At 48.2% G+C, this 18070-nt stretch overlaps 1 protein-coding gene across 1 annotated transcript; it reads left to right on the top strand.

Annotated features, from left to right (window-relative positions):
• Nucleotides 1-881: 881 nt before the first annotated feature.
• duox (dual oxidase) lies at nucleotides 882-17365 on the top strand (the record flags this gene model as incomplete). The annotated part of the gene is made up of 30 exons (XM_079743597.1): nucleotides 882-1041; nucleotides 1168-1355; nucleotides 2172-2373; nucleotides 3081-3247; nucleotides 3540-3603; nucleotides 3892-3988; nucleotides 4064-4154; nucleotides 4352-4454; nucleotides 4556-4728; nucleotides 5953-6128; nucleotides 6255-6373; nucleotides 6469-6606; nucleotides 6706-6819; nucleotides 7288-7490; nucleotides 7708-7893; nucleotides 8140-8365; nucleotides 8471-8564; nucleotides 8733-8908; nucleotides 9818-9917; nucleotides 10766-10944; nucleotides 12009-12239; nucleotides 12370-12469; nucleotides 12566-12615; nucleotides 12729-12856; nucleotides 13386-13539; nucleotides 13964-14196; nucleotides 14692-14850; nucleotides 14938-15093; nucleotides 15805-15933; nucleotides 17243-17365. The coding sequence occupies exons 1-30, from the start codon at nucleotides 888-890 to the stop codon at nucleotides 17363-17365; spliced, it is 4413 nt and encodes a 1470-aa protein (XP_079599723.1). The 5' UTR covers nucleotides 882-887.
• Between the last annotated feature and the right edge of the window lie 705 nt (nucleotides 17366-18070).

Raw genomic sequence — 18070 nt, 5'->3', positions numbered from 1 at the left:
TGTCACTTGGGAGGAGGATGCAGTGATCGGAATCCCTTGAGAAGGAGGTGCGAGCCACAGATTACGGCCATTCCTTAATGGGCGACAGGTCACCTGAAGTATGTGATAAACGCAGAGTGCGTTTATCGCCGCCCCACTCGCTTGCTGCTGCCCCTGCAGCGCACTGGAACTTCAGTACGTGCCAGTGTACTTCTCATCCCCTCCTTTGGATAAGATGTAAGTTTCCTACTTTTTGAAAAATTTTTGATATGATGAACCAATTTTTATTTAAAATGGGCAATTTCATGTAGATCGCAAAGCCCGGATGCATAGTTAAAAAACGAAACTAGAAACTACGAAACATTAAATGCAACACGCTTACCTTTGTTCAGCCAGACTGCTTCTTATTAACACATTCTTTTCACTAAAATGCTAAATCGAATGCCTGTAACCCTAGCCAGCCAGCCGCAGTAGTAGGCAGGTCTCCAGACGGCTCTGAGCAGCTCTTTACTCGACTGCGCTGGAGCGCATCGCTCGCATCAATGGATCTGCGTAAAAGCGCTCAGAGTTCCCCCGTCATGCTCGTTTTTTTAGGCCTACTTGTGATTCAAAGTAAGTGGATGAATGTCATTTGCACGTTATTTTTTAACTTAGCAGTGGTTACCACAGGTCCGAAAAATATATATTTTTAAATATATATATACACATGATATTTTTTATTATTTCACCAGTTTGCCAGTCTAAGAACGACTGGGAGGTCCAAAGATGTGACGGCTGGTACAACAATTTAGGATATCCCAACCGCGGAGCCGTCGGTGAGTATCAGAGAGCAGTGTGTACATGCTCCTGCAGCCCTGCCCTAGTCTGTCGTCCTACTCACTGAGGTTTCTGCTAAAGGTTCCCATCTCATGAGGATCATGCCCGCGCATTACTCGGACGGTGTCGCCCATCCAATCCAGGAGCCGCAGCACCCAAACCCTCGACTCCTCAGCCGCGCTCTGACAGGTGGACCCTCCGGTCTGCCCTCAGCACGCAACCAAACCGTGCTCTCTGTTTTCTTTGGTAAGTGTTTTGCCTCATCAGTGTACAAAGTCTTACTACCCTATGATCATTATGGACTAGCACCATTCATCTAATTTACACAATCATTCTATTCTATTTATTGATTTGCCTTTTTCAACTTTCCAGGTTACCACTTGACGTTCGAGATCTTTGATTCCAGGATGCCTGGATGTCCCCCTGAGTTCATGAACATCGACATTCCAAAGGGCGACCCGGTGTTTGACCCCTCCAGCACCGGAGACGTCGAGCTTCCCTTCCACAGAGGGCCGTGGGACAAGGATTCTGGCCAGAGTCCCAATAATCCCCGGGTTCAGGTATTTAGAAGCCCTGTCGACCAGGGTTATCACTTTAGTTCCCTTCAAACTCCTGCACGACAAGACATGACTAAGATGAATATATATATATAAAACAGATGACATGTTGAGAGGTATGTTGTTATATTGCATTCCTTTGGTCAGAAGTGGTAACAATAATAATGAAATATCGAAGAATAACTTTGGCCTTTGACCAAGCGAAACCGTGATTGGCTTAGGGGTCGTACAAAACATGAAGCGATGAGTATTAAATGTTTGTCTTTACAAAATAATCAATTACATCATATTTATTGGGGAGATACTATTTAACGTGAACATATGTGAGGTGCAATATCCACATGTAATGTGTCTGGTTAACTGAATAGTTACATGTTCATTATTATGTTCACTAGACATTGTCAATATCACAAAAGCTATTCAAAACCTCCCATACCCAATGCAAGATTGAACCTACGTTCAATCTTGAGAAATCCAGGCGACACGAGAAAGAGAGCCTTGGAAGTAATGGACAGGTCAGTGGAGTCAATGAAATCCAAATCCCCCGACTCATAAACTCATTTATCTTTACAAAAGGCATTGTTGTCATTGTGCAACTGTGTTTTTGTGAGGGTTAAGATTGTTGTGTTAACATCTTAGCCCATTAAAGTGTACACAACACGAAAACGGTCAGCAGAAAATCACCCGCAGACAGAACCATTGTGTGTCCATAAGTGAACTACGCTATCCTCACATGGACCCACACCTCGCCTCCCAGTGAAGCCAGGGGCGGGGTGCCCTGACGTGACTCTGTTGTTCCTGGTCCGCTGGGGGCTGCAGGTGAACCTGGTGACAGCCTGGATTGATGGCAGCTCCATCTACGGGCCCTCCTCCTCTTGGTCTGACACCCTGCGTAGCTTCTCCGGGGGGCTCCTGGCCTCGGGCCCCCAGTGGAACATGCCCCGGCAGGATGCGGGTCACCTGCGCATGTGGAGCGCCCCGGACCCCTCCACGGGCGACCATGGTCCCGCCGGTCTCTACGGTAACACATCACTTCACTCTAACACATGCAAGCTGGGCCTCTTCCTTTCTGATGCAGCATCGTCAATAGAAGAAAGAAAGAAAGAAAGAAAGTTTTTGTGGTCCAGGGTAAGTCAGATGGATAGTTTGGTTTAAGCATCTTTGTTATCGAGTTTATGTTAAAACTCAGATGACAATAAAGACAATTGGTATCCCCTGGGTTACGCTCTCCCATCACGGCATAGAGCCTACAATGACATGTGTGTGTGTGTTTTTGACGTGTGCTGACTCTCTATTGTGTAAACGGATTGTTAAGCTCACCACAGCACCAGAAGGCCCGCAGCGTGGCCCCGCCCAAACCCGTGTTTTGTTGCTCCCGCGTGGTGTGCGTGCGTCTTGTTATTACCCCGGCCTGGGTGGTGGTGGGGCTGGGGATTGTCCTACTGTTGTAACCTTCAGCTCTCAGGCCCCTTTGGAAACAAACATCTGTCATTATCACTCCATTAGTGGTCGGAGCGGGCCCATACCAGTGAAGGGACGGGAACGTAACAATGAAACGTACACGTCTTCAGCATAACATCAACGCTTCATCATTACACCATAGCCTCAACATGTCTCTGTAAATGTTAGATCATGTCATAGTATCTGTGTGTTTGTTTCTACCATGCTGCCGAGCCACGTTATCATGTAGATCCAACTGGAAATGTTCCCCCCTCCTCCTGTGTCCAGAGTTTGGCAACGCCTGGGCCAATGAGAACCTGTTCACAGCCGCTGAGGGGATTATCTGGTTTCGTTACCACAATTACCTGGCCGCCCGCCTGCAGATGGAGCAGCCTGGATGGTCAGATGAAAAGCTGTTCCAGCACGCCAGGAAGACCGTGGTGGCCACACTCCAGGTACGGGGTGAAGTACCTCTCTGTCCATGTGTCAGCGTTGGACGGGAAGGCTAGCTTACATCATGCACTCCCTGGGCCGGTCAATCATTGAAATACATCATTATAACTCAAATGACATCATTAGTATGACAACACTGCGGGGCCATAAAGGACCTGCATCGCCACGGGAAAGAACAAACAATGGAGAAAGAATGAAGAGTAGATATGGACTGTGTACAACATACAGGGAGATATTTGGAGACACTTCAGATCATCAGCTGTGTGTTTAGTTTCCTCCTTTGTTGCTCCACAGAACATCGCCCTGTATGAGTGGCTCCCTGTGTACCTCGGCAACGGGACTCTTCCGCTGTATCCAGGTGAGCAGAGGGAAAAGGATTCTGTGGACACAAAGGGGGAGGAGGAGCAGGCGATAGACTGCTGACCGCAAGCCTCTATTAGCTCAGCTACCTCTGGCGCTGTTGAACAAATATGTGCCCTGTCAGCAGGCAGGCTCTCTCAAGCTTCTGCTGAGTAAGGCAGAAGGAGATGTAGGCTAAGTGGACCTGGGCCAGGTTTCACGTATATCTCTATATCAGATAACCCTACCCTGCTTTGATTTTGTATGCTTGCACGTCTACAAGGTGTGCTTCTGTGTGTGTGTTAAGGTTATCAGAAGTTTGTTGACCCAGGGATTTCCCCTGAGTTTGAAGTGGCTGCCATCCGCCTCGGCATCACGGCGGTCCCACCTGGCGTCTACATGAGGTACTGGTCGCTAAGGAAGTGTTGTCCTAAAAGAAAGACGGTGTAAACAAAGCCTTCCACTTGGTCACATTGTAGGAACAGAACCTGCCATTTCCGGGAGGTGGTGAACGCCGACGGGAGCCTCTCCCCTGCACTGCGTCTGTGTAACAGCTTCTGGAAGCGTGAGGTACCTTCTCCCATCCTGCCATATTCTTTGGCTGATCCATAATATGGTCCCCTGTGGGGCGAGGTATGCTCTATATGTATATCATATGTGAGCAGTTATTTTCAAAGCCTTCATAGAATCAGCTACCTGTTCATTGTTGACATGCGGTTGGGCTTAAATCGTCCGTTGCTTTATTTCGTCCGCACCGTTTCAACCAGAGTGTGAACATGAGGACCGGCCAGGATGTGGACGACCTTGTCATGGGCATGGCCTCGCAGATCGCAGAGAGGACCGACAATGTGGTCGTGGAAGACCTGAGAGGTTCATGATCATAACCCTTCTTGTTCACTAATAGCTGTTCATTATGACACCTGAGGAGTAGAACAACGGTCCCCTCTCTAATCCGATCTCTGCCCTGCCAGACTACATGTATGGTCCCCTTAGGTTCTCCCGCTCGGACCTGGTGGCTCTGACCATCCAGAGGGGGCGGGACTTCGGCATCCCCACCTACAGCGAGGTGAGGCAGGCCCTGGATCTGCCTGCCGTCAAGACGTTCGGTGAGATCAACCCAGAGCTGAACCGCAGCAACCCCCAGGTAGTCTAACGCTCCACCACTGATCCCTGTGTAACAGTATAACCCAGGTAGCCTACCGCTCAACCACTGATCCCTGTGTAACAGTGTAGCTCAGGTGGCCTAGCGCTCCACCACTGATCCCTGTGTACCAGTGTAGGTCAGGTGGCCTAGCGCTCCACCACTGATCCCTGTGTAACAGTGTAGCTCAGGTGGCCTAGCGCTCCACCACTGATCCCTGTGTAACAGTGTAGCTCAGGTGGCCTAGCGCTCCACCACTGATCCCTGTGTAACAGTGTAGCTCAGGTGGCCTAGCGCTCCACCACTGATCCCTGTGTAACATTGTAGCTCAGGTGGCCTAGCGCTCCACCACTGATCCCTGTGTAACAGTGTAGCTCAGGTGGCCTAGCGCTCCACCACTGATCCCTGTGTAACAGTGTAGCTCAGGTGGCCTAGCGCTCCACCACTGATCCCTGTGTAACAGTGTAGCTCAGGTGGCCTAGCGCTCCACCACTGATCCCTGTGTAACAGTGTAGCTCAGGTGGCCTAGCGCTCCACCACTGATCCCTGTGTAACAGTGTAGCTCAGGTGGCCTAGCGCTCCACCACTGATCCCTGTGTAACAGTGTAGCTCAGGTGGCCTAGCGCTCCACCACTGATCCCTGTGTAACATTGTAGCTCAGGTGGCCTAGCGCTCCACCACTGATCCCTGTGTAACAGTGTAGCTCAGGTGGCCTAGCGCTCCACCACTGATCCCTGTGTAACAGTGTAGCTCAGGTGGCCTAGCGCTCCACCACTGATCCCTGTGTAACATTGTAGCTCAGGTGGCCTAGCGCTCCACCACTGATCCCTGTGTAACAGTGTAGCTCAGGTGGCCTAGCGCTCCACCACTGATCCCTGTGTAACATTGTAGCTCAGGTGGCCTAGCGCTCCACCACTGATCCCTGTGTAACAGTGTAGCTCAGGTGGCCTAGCGCTCCACCACTGATCCCTGTGTAACAGTGTAGCTCAGGTGGCCTAGCGCTCCACCACTGATCCCTGTGGAACAGTGTAGCACAGGGTATTTTCCTGCTGTCATGACTCATATTATTACTTTGTGAGGTCATTGCCTGGGAAACATTGCCACGTTCACACTGTCTTCAACAGCCGCTGATCTGCAGAGATGTGTAGCTTAGCAGCTCCTTGTCCAGCCCTTGCGTTGGCTAAGCAGTAGATGAGGATGTGCTCCATGCCGTTGCTGTGGTTGCAGTTGTTCCGGGATGTTGCAGAGCTGTACGGCGGAGACGTCTCCAAACTGGAGCTCTTCCCTGGAGGCCTGCTGGAAGCTCTCCATGGCCCGGGGCCAGTATTCTCCAGCGTCGTCCTGGATCAGTTTGAGCGCATCCGAAATGGAGACCGCTTCTGGTTCGAGAACAGGCAGAATGGGTAAAAACTCCTTTGTAGCTACAGCCCCTTTATAACAAAGAGCAAACAGAAGTCTCAATGTTACTTAAGGGATCTTGTATCCTCTATAACCATGAAAGTGGCTGACCAGCCTTTGTCCGTCTGCAGTTTGTTCACCCACAGTGAGATCCAGGCACTCCGCAAGGTGACGTACCATGATGTCCTGGTGGCCGTCACTGGGGCAGAGGCTGGCGACGTGCAGGAACACGTCTTCCTATGGATGAACGGTCAGTCAGCTTCCAGGTCATAATGCGATAATAATGGTGTATCGTTGAGAACGGAAGAAAGGAAAACGTTCTCTGTGCTCTATTATCCCAACCAGGTGACCCGTGTCCTCAGCCAGCACAAGTCAATGCTTCAGGGCTTCACCCTTGCACCCCATTCACCACACTCAACTACTTTGACGGGAGCAAAGCTGGTTTCGGAATCTTCGTTGTGTGCTTGTTCCTGTTCCCAGTGGGTCGGTGGTCCTTATATCTACATGAAGTATTGCTGTTTGAAATGCTACCTGTGATGTTCTTAGTGTTCATTGGGGATTATTTTGACTCTATCCCTACAGTGAGCCTTATTGTGGCTTGTATGGTGGCGTATATTCGTAAGGCAAGGTACAAAAGGTTTAAGAAGAGAAGAATGGCAGTGAAGGGAACAGAAGAGCCTGTTTCTGGGATCATGGGTAAGAGACTTCGGTCACTGTAAAGCCCCTTCTTTATTTCTTTATTTCTTGCTTGCTTTATTTCTTTCTAGCTATCTTTCTCTAATTTTTGCTTTGTTTCTCGCTGACTTTAAGTCTCTTCTGTATCTCCCTTACACTGTAAGTCAAAAGTGGCCTACAGATATATGTTTTGTTTTATCTATATGTACATATATATATATATATTTTTTTTTTTTTTTTATTATATATATATATATATATATATATATATGTGTACGTTAGCAGTTAGTTGTCTTAAGTCAGCTCAAGGTCACCTCCAGATGGATGCTGGATATTGGGGGAAATTAAACCCTTAATCTTTCAGCTGGGACTCAAACCCCCTGACCACAGCACTATCCTCTTCTTACTTTCTTGCGTTTTTCATGCAATGTCCCGTTAGCTGAATAACCTTGGGTCCCCCTCCCTCTCCCCTTCCCTGAACCCTCTCAGCCTACGAGTGGTGCGGTCATAAAAAGCCCCTGCAGTCCGTCAGTGTGGCGGTCAACGAGAAGAGGAGGGTGCAGGTGTTTGACCACACTGGCTCGGTCCTCCGCAACCTCAACCTTGGCAGCCAGACCAGCCTGGAGATCCTTCTCTCCAATGACCAACAGCAGAAAGTACTGCTGCTCAAAGTACCCAAAGAGTACGACCTGGTGAGTCCATGCATTGAGATGGTGTTGGTCTATACCTGCAGGTATAGGCTGCCTCCTAGAAATTAAGGATAGAAATGTAAATAATCGGTGTTCAAATTTGAATAAAGGGAAGGTGCGAGGCATTACAGTGGCTTCATCAGATTCAGATTCATAATGGGCCATTCTGCATCCATCAGCCAATCACAAGCCTGTTGTGTTCCCTCTCCTGCCACACAAGGTGTTGTTCTTTGAAGACGAAAACAAGCGAGCAGAGCTGGTGAGGCAGCTGAACCCCGAGGCGGAGGGGTCGGGCCAGCAAATCGCCATGACGCCAATGAGAGAGAAGGACATCCTGGGCGAGGCGCTGACCAGAGAACAGCGGGCTCAGATCGTGGAAACATTCATCCGCCATGCGTTTTCTGAGGTAACCAGCAGCGCTCACCTGGTCTCATATTCCGACGCAGCAGCGGAACACGTAGCCGCTCCGGTCGTGGTCACGGTGTCGGCGTCAGCGTTTGTTCGAGGTCAGACCTCAGGCTGAGAGAACAGATTGGGGCCTTTACCTTGACCTCAGTGGGTTCTGTGGACAGGCCCGTCTGACGTGGGGGATATCGCTAATGTCAACACAGTGAAATGCAATGTAATCCCTGCCTTCTCCGGGCCGCTGCAGGTGCTGGAGATAGAGAAGCGAGACGCGGGGAACATGAGCGGCACGGCCCGCCATAAGACCCGGCAGGTCCTGCAGTGTGAGCTGGCGGCCACCGAGCTGGCCGATGCTCTGGGCCTCAAGCCAGACTCCCTGTTTGTGGACTCAATGTTCACGCTGGCCGACAAAGACGGCAACGGATATCTGTCCTTCCAAGAGTTCCTGGATGTCATCGTTATCTTCATGAAGGGTAAAGCGAACCTCATGAGAGGATACACGTGGTCGTGTGACAACATCCTCCGCCTGGTTTAAGGTGATCTCACTGAGGGGACTCGTGTTTGATGTGTCTGTCTAGGATCCCCAGAGGAAAAGTCCAAGCTGATGTTCTCCATGCATGACATCGCTGGCAATGGTTTCTTATCCAAGGAGGACTTCACCAGGATGCTCAGGTGTTTGTGCTGTCGTTGTCGTTGTTGTCGTTGTCTGTGTGGTACCAACAGACTTTCCTGTGCAGTAACAATGTGCTACCAGTTGTAAGATCGTTGTCTCTCTCTCTCTCTCTCTCTTTCTCTCTCTCTCTCTCTCTCTCTCTCTCTCTCTCTCTGTGTACACTGCAGGTCGTTCATTGAAATCTCCAATGGCGCTCTGTCTAAGAGCCAGGCGGACGAGGGGATACTGTCCATGCTGAAGACGGCTGGCTTCGAAGACAAGGAGCTAATCACCTGGGAGGACTTTCATTTCCTCCTGCGGGACCACGAGAAAGAGCTGCAGTTCTCCGAGCTCAATGTGAAAGGTTTGGAAGGAAACCCGTTCAACTCCAACGTCTTTAGGTGCCACTTTCTCAGTAGGAAGTAGATGAAATGCAGTTGCAGTGAAATGACGTCGATCCTTCAGAGAGAGCAACAGAAAGTGTTGCTTCTTGTTTCCCCGTTTGAATATGCCATGTATGTTGTGTGTGTTGTGTGTGTTGTCTGTATTTTGTGTGTTGTGTTTGTTGTGTGCGTTGTTTGCCTTGTGTTTTGTGTGTGTTGTGTTTGTTGTGTCTATTGTGTGTGTTGTGTTTGTTGTGTGTGTTGTGTGTGTTGTGTGTGTTATGTGTGTTGTGTGTTTTGTGTGTGTTGTATATGTTGCATGCGTGTGTATGTTGTGTGTATGTTGTGTGTGTTGGGTGTGTTGTGTGCGTTGTGTGCGTTGTGTGTGTTGTGCATTGTGTGCGTTGTGTGCGTTGTGTGTGTTGGGTGTGTTGTGTGCGTTGTGCGTGTTGTGTGTTGTGTGAGTTGTGTGTGTTGTGTGCATTGTGTGTGTGGTGCGTTTTGTGCGTTGTGTATGTTATGTGTGTGTAATGTGTGTGTTGGGTGTGTTGTGTGCGTTGTGTACATTGTGTGCGTTGTGTGTTGTGTGCGTTGTGTGCGTTGTGTGTGTTGTGAGCGTTGTGTGCGTTGTGTGCGTTGTGTTTGTTGTGTGCGTTGTGTGCATTGTGTGTGTTGTGTGTTGTGTGCATTGTGTGTGTTTTGTGTTGTGTGCGTTGTGTGCGTTGTGTGCCTTGTGTGCGTTGTGTGCGTTGTGTGTGTTGTGTGTTTTGTGTGTTGTGTGCGTTGTGTGTGTTGTGTGTTTTGGGTTGTTTGTGTTGTGTGCGTTGTGTGTGTTGTGTGTTTTGGGTTGTGTGTGTTGTGTGCGTTGTGTTTTGTTGTTTATCGAGCAGGAATGGAGCAGCACGGGAAGAAGAGGTTCAGTCGAGAACAACGTGTCTCCTTCATCTGCCCAGCCAACAGGTACCAGGCCACAGGAAAGCAGAGGCTAAAGTAAAGTTGGGGCTAAAGTAAAGTAGAGGCTAAAGTAAAGTTAGGGCTAAAGTAAAGTAGAGGCCAGAGTAAAGTAGAGGCTAAAGTAAAGTTAGGGCTAAAGTAAAGTAGAGGCTAAAGTAAAGTTAGGGCTAAAGTAAAGTAGAGGCCAGAGTAAAGTAAAGGCTAAAGTAAAGTAGAGGCCAGAGTAAAGTAGAGGCTAAAGTAAAGTTAATGCTAAAGTAAAGTAGAGGCCAGAGTAGAGTAAAAGTTAAAGTAAAGTAGAGGCTAATGTAAAGTAGAGGCCAGAGTAAAGTAAAGGGTAAAGTAGAGGCTGACGTAAAGTAGAGGCCACAGTAAAGTAAAGGCTAAAGTAGAGGTTGAAGTAAAGTAGATGCCAGAGTAAAGTAAAGGCTAAAGTAGAGGCTGAAGTAAAGTAGAGGCCAGAGTAAAGTAAAGGCTATGGTAAAGTCCAGTGTACCGATTCATACTCATGTGAATTTTATTTCTTAAGCCTCAAACAAGGGGTGCAACGCGTCGACAAATTCACAATTTTGAATCCAAATGAATGAGGTCTTACAGTGATTACTAAAAATAGTCATTAGAAGAGGATTAGAGATGGTTCCGGGGTAACAAGCGTGTCTCTGAAACATTGTTCACATGTTTCAGCACCAACGAGACGGTGAGACAGGAGCTACGCAGGCGGCAGAGGAAGAAGTGAGTATTTAGATGAGTGATGGCTTCTGCAGCAGCCAATTCCTCCATTCATTGATCTGAACACATGCTTTGATTATTTAAGGTACATCTTGGTCGCCACATCATGCCAAAGTGAAAGGCCGGCTACTAAGTCCGTCTCGATGTGTTGTCAGGTCATCCCTGGTGTCCCCTAAGGTCTATGTGAAGCCAAAGCGAGATCACTATGAGCGAAACCCAATCCAGCAGAAGATCCAGGAGTTCAAGCGCTTTGTGGAGAACTACCGCCGCCACATCGTTTGTTTCCTCGTGGTCTACGGGATCGTGGCCGGTGTGATCATCGAGAGATGCTACCGTGAGTGGACCTGTTGTTTGACTATCTCAACCTGTCAGTTCAATACAGTGCGATTAGATGTGATCCATTTGGGGGAGGTCTTTATCCAACGTCTCAGAATACCATGAGTGTATCTGTAGTCTTAGTCAGGGCAGTGGCCCCGTATTGCTCCATGACCGCCCATTTAAAGGTGATATCATGCTTTTTTGACTTTTCCCTTTGCTTTAGACTGTTATATGACTTATGTATGCATTTGTTTACGTTTTAGAAGTCTGCTAAGCTAGAAAATTCTAAGCCCCATTCGCGCCCACTGAGAACTCGTGCCTTTTCTTGTTTACACTCAAACTTTACTGCCGCCTGCGTAGCTCCTGTCTCACCGTCTCGTTGGTGCTGAAACATGTGGACAACGTTTCAGAGACACGCTTGGTACCCCGGAACCATCTCAAGCCCTCTGCTAATGACTATTTTTAGTATCACTGTAAGATATGACCTCATTCATTTGGATGCAAAAATTTGAATTTCTCTACGCGTTGCACCACTTGCTGTGGCTTGAGAAATAAAATTCGCACGAGTGTGAATCGGTGCACTGGACTTTACCTTAGCCTTTACTTTACTCTGGCCTCTACTTTATTTCACCCTCTACTTTACTTTAGCCTTTACTTTACTCTGGCCTCTACTTTACTTTAGCCTCTACTTCACTTCCGGAAAAGTGTGACGTCAACCTGCAGTGGTCGCTGCTGAAGTCCTGGATCCCGGCTACCTGCATTGTTTACAACTTCTCGGGGGTTTGCAGACACATGCGAAAAGCGTTCGACCAATCGTAATATAGTGGGCGTGCTGACCAATCACAGCACACTGGGCTACTCAGGAGGGGGACCTTAAAGAAACATGATAAAATCAGAACGTTTTTGACGTTGACGATGACGTTGAAATTGGTTTTGCAGAAATGAACGGTGTGAGAGTAATAAGGGGTATTTCTAACCTACAGGCATGTAACCCTAACTCATTAAAAACCATGATATGGTATCTTTAACCTTGAGCTGTCCTTGGTCCACTCCTATGTGCCCCTGCCCCGCGGCGTCCAGACTACGCTCTGCAGGCGGACGCGTCTGGCGTCCCGGAGACCTCCATGGTGGGGATCATCGTGTCGCGGGGCTCCGCCGCCGCCATCTCCTTCCTGTTCCCCTACATGCTGCTCACCGTGTGCCGCAACCTCATCACACTGCTGCGGGAGACCTTCCTCAACCGCTACATCCCCTTCGACGCCGCCATCGACTTCCACCGCTTCATGGCCATGACGGCCATCCTGATGTCAGGTAGTAAATCACTCCGCTGTCACGCCGGCGGCTTTAATTGGAACATGGGGAGATGGGCTCCGGTGGTCCGACCTTGTGCCGCTTGTGTTGTCATAACCTATTGTTGTCTCCTCCTCCTCCTCCATCATAGTTATTCACAGCCTGGGTCACGTGGTCAACCTCTACATCTTCTCCATCAGTGACCTCAACATCCTCGCCTGCCTCTTCCCAAAGGTGTTGGTTAACAATGGGTAATTGGAAATAATACATATATATGTATATATACGTCCATGCAAATATATATATGAGCATTTAGCGAGTCAATCATTTATTTTCTTTCTTCTCAGATCTGAACTTCCACTAAAGTGGTACTTTTGGTTCTTTCAAACGGTCCCAGGTAATGTGTGAAGAGTGAAGAGTGATGCTGGCTCCACAGTAGAACTACAACCCCCAGAGGGCATGTGGTTGGTTGTAGTTCTGCTTTATGACCATCTTGCTTCTTTGTTTCAGGCATGACTGGCGTCCTGCTGCTCTTCGTGCTGGCCTTCATGTACGTGTTCGCCTCCCATGTCTTTCGTCGCATAAGCTTCCGTGGATTCTGGATCACACATTACCTCTACGTTGTGGTGTACATTCTTGTAAGTAGATATCCCCCGGGAATTAAGCTCAAATACCAGAAAACGAAATGTACTATATTAATCCCAGATGGGAAGTTAACAGCAGCAGAAATATAGGACAGGAATAAGTACATCAAAAATAAAATAAATACCATTTGTAAATATGAATATACAAAAGGAAACCTATATAGCCTACTTTAAATTACCATGGCAAAAGACGATGGCAGACTCCACCTAGGGGGCTTTTATAGGACTCCTCCAGACGAGGATGCAGCGTGGAGGGGATGGTACTACGGTTCATTGGAAGGTTTACAGATGATGATGCAAGGCCTGGTGCTCCCTGTTGCCATGCAGGAGACCTCTTCCTCAGTGTGTGTGGAGATGGCTGGTTTAACCTGTGCACACTGATGGGTCAATGCACAAATGGTGTGCAGCCTCACCCAGCCCCAGAGCCCAATCTGACTCGGCCAGTGGAGGCTGCTGAAACCGGCCATCCTCCACACACTTCCCCCATTGACCTTTGGCCTTGTGGTTCTGTGCTCCCCACCAGACGGTGGTCCACGGCAGCTTCGCCCTGCTACAATCACCCCGCTTCTACATCTATCTGATCCCCGCGGCACTCATCTTCCTCCTGGACAAGCTGGTCAGCCTGAGCAGGAAGAAGGTGGAGATCCCCGTTCTCAGGGCGGAGCTGCTACCCTCAGGTGAGGTCTAGGTCAGGTGAGGGCTAGGTCAGGTGAGGTCATCTGAGGTCTACGTCAGGTGAGGTCTAGGTCTAGTGAGGTCTAGGTCAGGTGAGGTCTACATCAGGTGAGGTCAGCTGAGGTCTAGGTCAGGTGAGGTCTAGGCCAGGCGAGGTGAAGGTCAGGTGAGGTCTGCGTCAGGGGAGGTGTACGTCAGGTGAGGTCTACGTCAGGTGAGGTCTACGTCGCTGCCCTGTCTCCTAACAGGATGACTTTCGTCTTAGAATCGGTACAAAACCAGTTTCTATATGTCTGGTTTGAGCATTACATTGCATACTTTTAATTACACATTTAGTTTTTTTTAGGTCTCAGCATGTGTACCAAGCTTTTATTAGAGAATGACAGTTTTACCTTCCATCCCTCATTCTGCGCTTCCGCCCTGCAGGGGTCACCCACCTGGAGTTCAAGCGGCCCCAGGGCTTCGTGTACCGCTCGGGCCAGTGGGTCCGCATCGCCTGCCTGATGCTGGGCACTGACGAGTACCACCCCTTCACCCTGTCCTCGGCCCCCCACGAGGAGACCCTCAGCCTGCACATCCGCGCTGTGGGGCCCTGGACCAGCCGCCTGCGGGAGCTCTACACGGAGGACCGCCTGGTGGAGCTGGGCTTCCACCCCAAGGTGCCCTGCGCCTCCCCTGACCCTCAGCTAGCCTTGGGCTAGCCTGCTAGCCTGACGGTGTCCGGCCCCAGCCCACGGGACAAAGCCGCATTGGGCCCTCGCAAAGTACTGTGGTGGAATTTCTGAGCCCAAAATAGACCTGAGTCCTATTTGAAGAGATGATACAGCTACGTTGCTACATTGCTTCGTGCATCGTGCTTCGTGCTTCGTGATCCGTGCTGTGTGCTTGGTGCTTTGTGCTTTGTGTTTTGTGTACCTTTGGGCTAGACGATGACTTTAGGTCCTTTGAGATATTCTTGGCCTGGAGTAAAATAATGAAAAGTGGGGGTTAGGCGTCTCACTCCAAGGTTGCCTGTGAATATTGGGTTTCAAACCCCTGACTGTTTGGCTGAAACACTCCTAAGCAGAAGCCACCCCTTTGATATCTTTGTCTGGTTGCATGGTTTATCATCATATAATGACGATGGTTAATCTAATCTCTCTGTCTGTGGGCAGCTCTACCTGGACGGGCCCTTCGGGGAGGGCCACCAGGAGTGGATCGACTTTGAGGTGTCTGTCCTGGTGGGCGGGGGCATCGGGGTCACCCCGTTCGCCTCCATCCTCAAGGACCTGGTGGTCAAGTCCTCCAACAAGGCCAAGATCCAGTGTAAAAAGGTACATCCACCCAAGTTACCACACGGAGATGTTCCACCAAAGCATCCCAGATGTTCGGAACAGGTCTAATGTTTCTCTCTTGTGAAGGTTTACTTCATCTGGGTGACGCGGACCCAGCGGCAGTTTGAGTGGGTGTCTGACATCGTACGCGAGGTGGAGGAGATGGACACCCTGGAGTTGGTGTCGGTCCACATCTACATCACCCAGCTGGCCCAGAAGTTTGACCTGCGCACCACCATGCTGGTGTGCAGCCTGATTGATCTCTTCTTCATTGCATTCAATGTGTGACAATTGAAAAGGTTATGTGCAGAGGCACAGAGGAAAGATGTACTGCTGTTACTACAAAACTACAAATGTGTTCTGCACCACAGTTTTGCAGAGCCTATTAATTAATTGTATCTATTAATTCTTATGGTTGTGATTCTCATCAAACTAAGACGGGATGGCTGACATTACAGCAAAAGGTGTGACATCAGAAAGTATAGGACAGTAGTATCATTAAAAAGAGATGAAAAACAGAATAAAGCTATAGAAAAACAGATTAAAGCTAAACGCAAATGGAGGTATTCCAATATTTACATCATCTCAGACTACTCGGGCTGTAGGCCGTCCTCTATTGCAGATCAGCCCCCTGAATCAAGACAGGAACGTTTTAACAGTAAGACACCATTGTTAATATCAACATTTTTAGCCCATGCATTGTTATTGCTCAAAAGGGGCGCGGTTAAGCGGCAGCTGCTGAGTCTTTTGGTAACAGGCCATGACACAGCTGAGCCTCTGTCAACAAAGATCTTTATCTATTAAAAAATGGTGTGTGTGTGTGTGTGTGTGTGTCTGTGTTTGTGTGTCTGTGTGTGTGTGTGTCTGTGTGTGTGTGTGTGTGTGTGTGTGTGTGTGTGTGTGTGTGTGTGTGTGTGTTTGCGTGTGTGTCTGTGTGTGTGCGTGCATGTGCAGTATGTGACCGAGCGCCACTTCCAGAAGGTGTGGAACCGGAGTCTGTTCACAGGCCTGCGCTCCATCACCCACTTCGGTCGTCCGCCCTTTGTGGCGTTTTTGAGCTCCTTGCAAGAGGTGCACCCAGAGGTGGGTTGTCCCCCCCTCCCCCCCCCCACACACACACACATCCCCTCAATGGGCTGGTCCAGCAGATGGTGGTAATGTAGCACTTATGAACGCCATAGAACTCAATAGGAGAAGAAGATGATGAGGCCCCAACCTCTGAGCGGACTGGGAGCTTCTCCTTTGTGTAGGAATGTGTCCAGTGAACAGCCATTCTGGAAAAAGGGAGCTTGTTTGCAACAAAAAGAAGCTGTATTGATAAAAAAATAATTTTGCCGTGGTCACTATTAGCAATGAATGCCCTGGGGATCGGTTTTGGTGAAAAAAATGCTCTGGTGCTGCTGTTTCACGCTGTTCTAGTGTGTCGGAGGAGGTGGCCGGGGAGAAACAACGTGCAAATGTCTTGCCTCTGATTGGCTAACAGCGCTGTCCATCACAGTTATAAAACAATTAAACTTCCAGAGATACTGATGGAGAGGGAGAAGGAGAGAGAGAGAGAGAGGGTGAGAATGAGAGACACAGAGAGCGGGAGAACGAGAGAGAGACACGGAGAGATCACTCGGCCAAGAAAGAAGAGTTGAGGTAGAAATGGTTGGATTCCTCCTGGCCAAGAGATTCAACGTTGATTTGTTATTGTCACAAATAGCACAGGCACTAACTTGTTCGACAATGTTAGCACCTTGCTGTTATACCTCCTACCTGCCGAGATGGGCTCTGTGTCACCTGGCCGCAAAATCAATACTGTCTTCCTATGGGCCGTCGCAAGCCAAGGTGGGCGAGGCCATGAAAACTAATTCACCAAATTACGTCAGTTGGTGAGCCTTTTCTAATTTGCTCATTTAAGCATCTTTTTTCTTTCATTTGCTAATGCAGGCAATCGAGGAAGAATAACATTTTTACGTTCAGAATGCATATGCAACTCAGAGTGACCTATCGTATTTCAAAAGAAACAAGATTAAACGGTTTCTCAGGGAATGACACCTTGAAGATAAACTGTTGCGATTCGATTTCATCATCAGACTCCGCTGATGTCGAAGTTGCGAAAGACTCTTACATCAGACTGTGCCTCTCAATGGTACTGCTTTTATTCATAGCACAGTTAAAAAAATGAATGATCGCGCGCTGGTTGGTCCTTTTTTGGGCTGGTCGAAATCATTTGAAAAACACACATTTTATACATAGAAGGACTGCCTACTGCTTCTTTAAGGAGAGGGTTAGGCCTCTCCTAGCGATAGTTTGAAACCTTTCTCTCCACCACCTTAGCCACTGTATGGTCTGGGACTTGTGCTCATGAGACATCTCACTATGTCTTCTTTTATTGTTTTTTTTTCAGGTTCACAAAATGGGCGTGTTCAGCTGTGGACCTCCGGGACTGACCAAGAACGTGGAGAAGGCCTGCCAGCAGATGAACAAGAAAGACCAGGCCCACTTTGTCCATCACTACGAGAACTTCTAACCCCAGCGCCTGGCTCACCAGAGAGTCGGAGATGGAGAGAGGAAGTCCAATTTAGATTAGAAACAAATGCAGTCTTTCCAATGGAAGATAAGCTGATGTTGAAGTTGAAATTCCCATTATTTCTCAGAGCTTTACGTCTCCTTCTCAGTGCCTCATCCACATTGATCTGTAATGTACAGCTTTGATAAAACTATTGTTTGGAATTTTAACATAGTGGTGTGCTGTTAAACCATGGAAATAAGAGCGACTAAATAAAGTGCCTTTTATATGAACTGAAATGAGTTGGAGGAGTTTGTACTGTAACTGAGTGGGCATCTTCTATAACTCTTGGTCATATACAAGCTACAAGGAGTTCAATGAAGTGATATGTTCTATAATATATAAGTAAGATACTATAATATACAAGTTAAATGTGTATATATATATATAAATATATTTATATTCAGACAAAACACATACTGTATAATGGTATGCAGGTTTTGGTGACTGGCCCAATTGGCATTCAAACCAGACCAAACATTTGTTTTTCTATCGTTCAATACTTCATTTATCATTTTAAAAATAAATAAAGTAAATAGATACAAGATATCCATAGATAACATGGCTTTTCTTTATTTAATGTTATTCATTCTCTTATCTGCACCTCCCTCACATGTTTAATATTTGAACGCGTTATTGCCTATTCCCAATAAGGCGATAAGACTG

The sequence above is a fragment of the Pollachius pollachius genome (assembly GCF_949987615.1).
Source record: "Pollachius pollachius genome assembly, chromosome: 9".
Taxonomy (NCBI): Eukaryota; Metazoa; Chordata; class Actinopteri; order Gadiformes; family Gadidae; genus Pollachius; species Pollachius pollachius.
The sequence above is the reverse complement of the archived record's forward strand: the minus strand, read 5'-3'. Positions and strand labels throughout refer to the sequence as shown.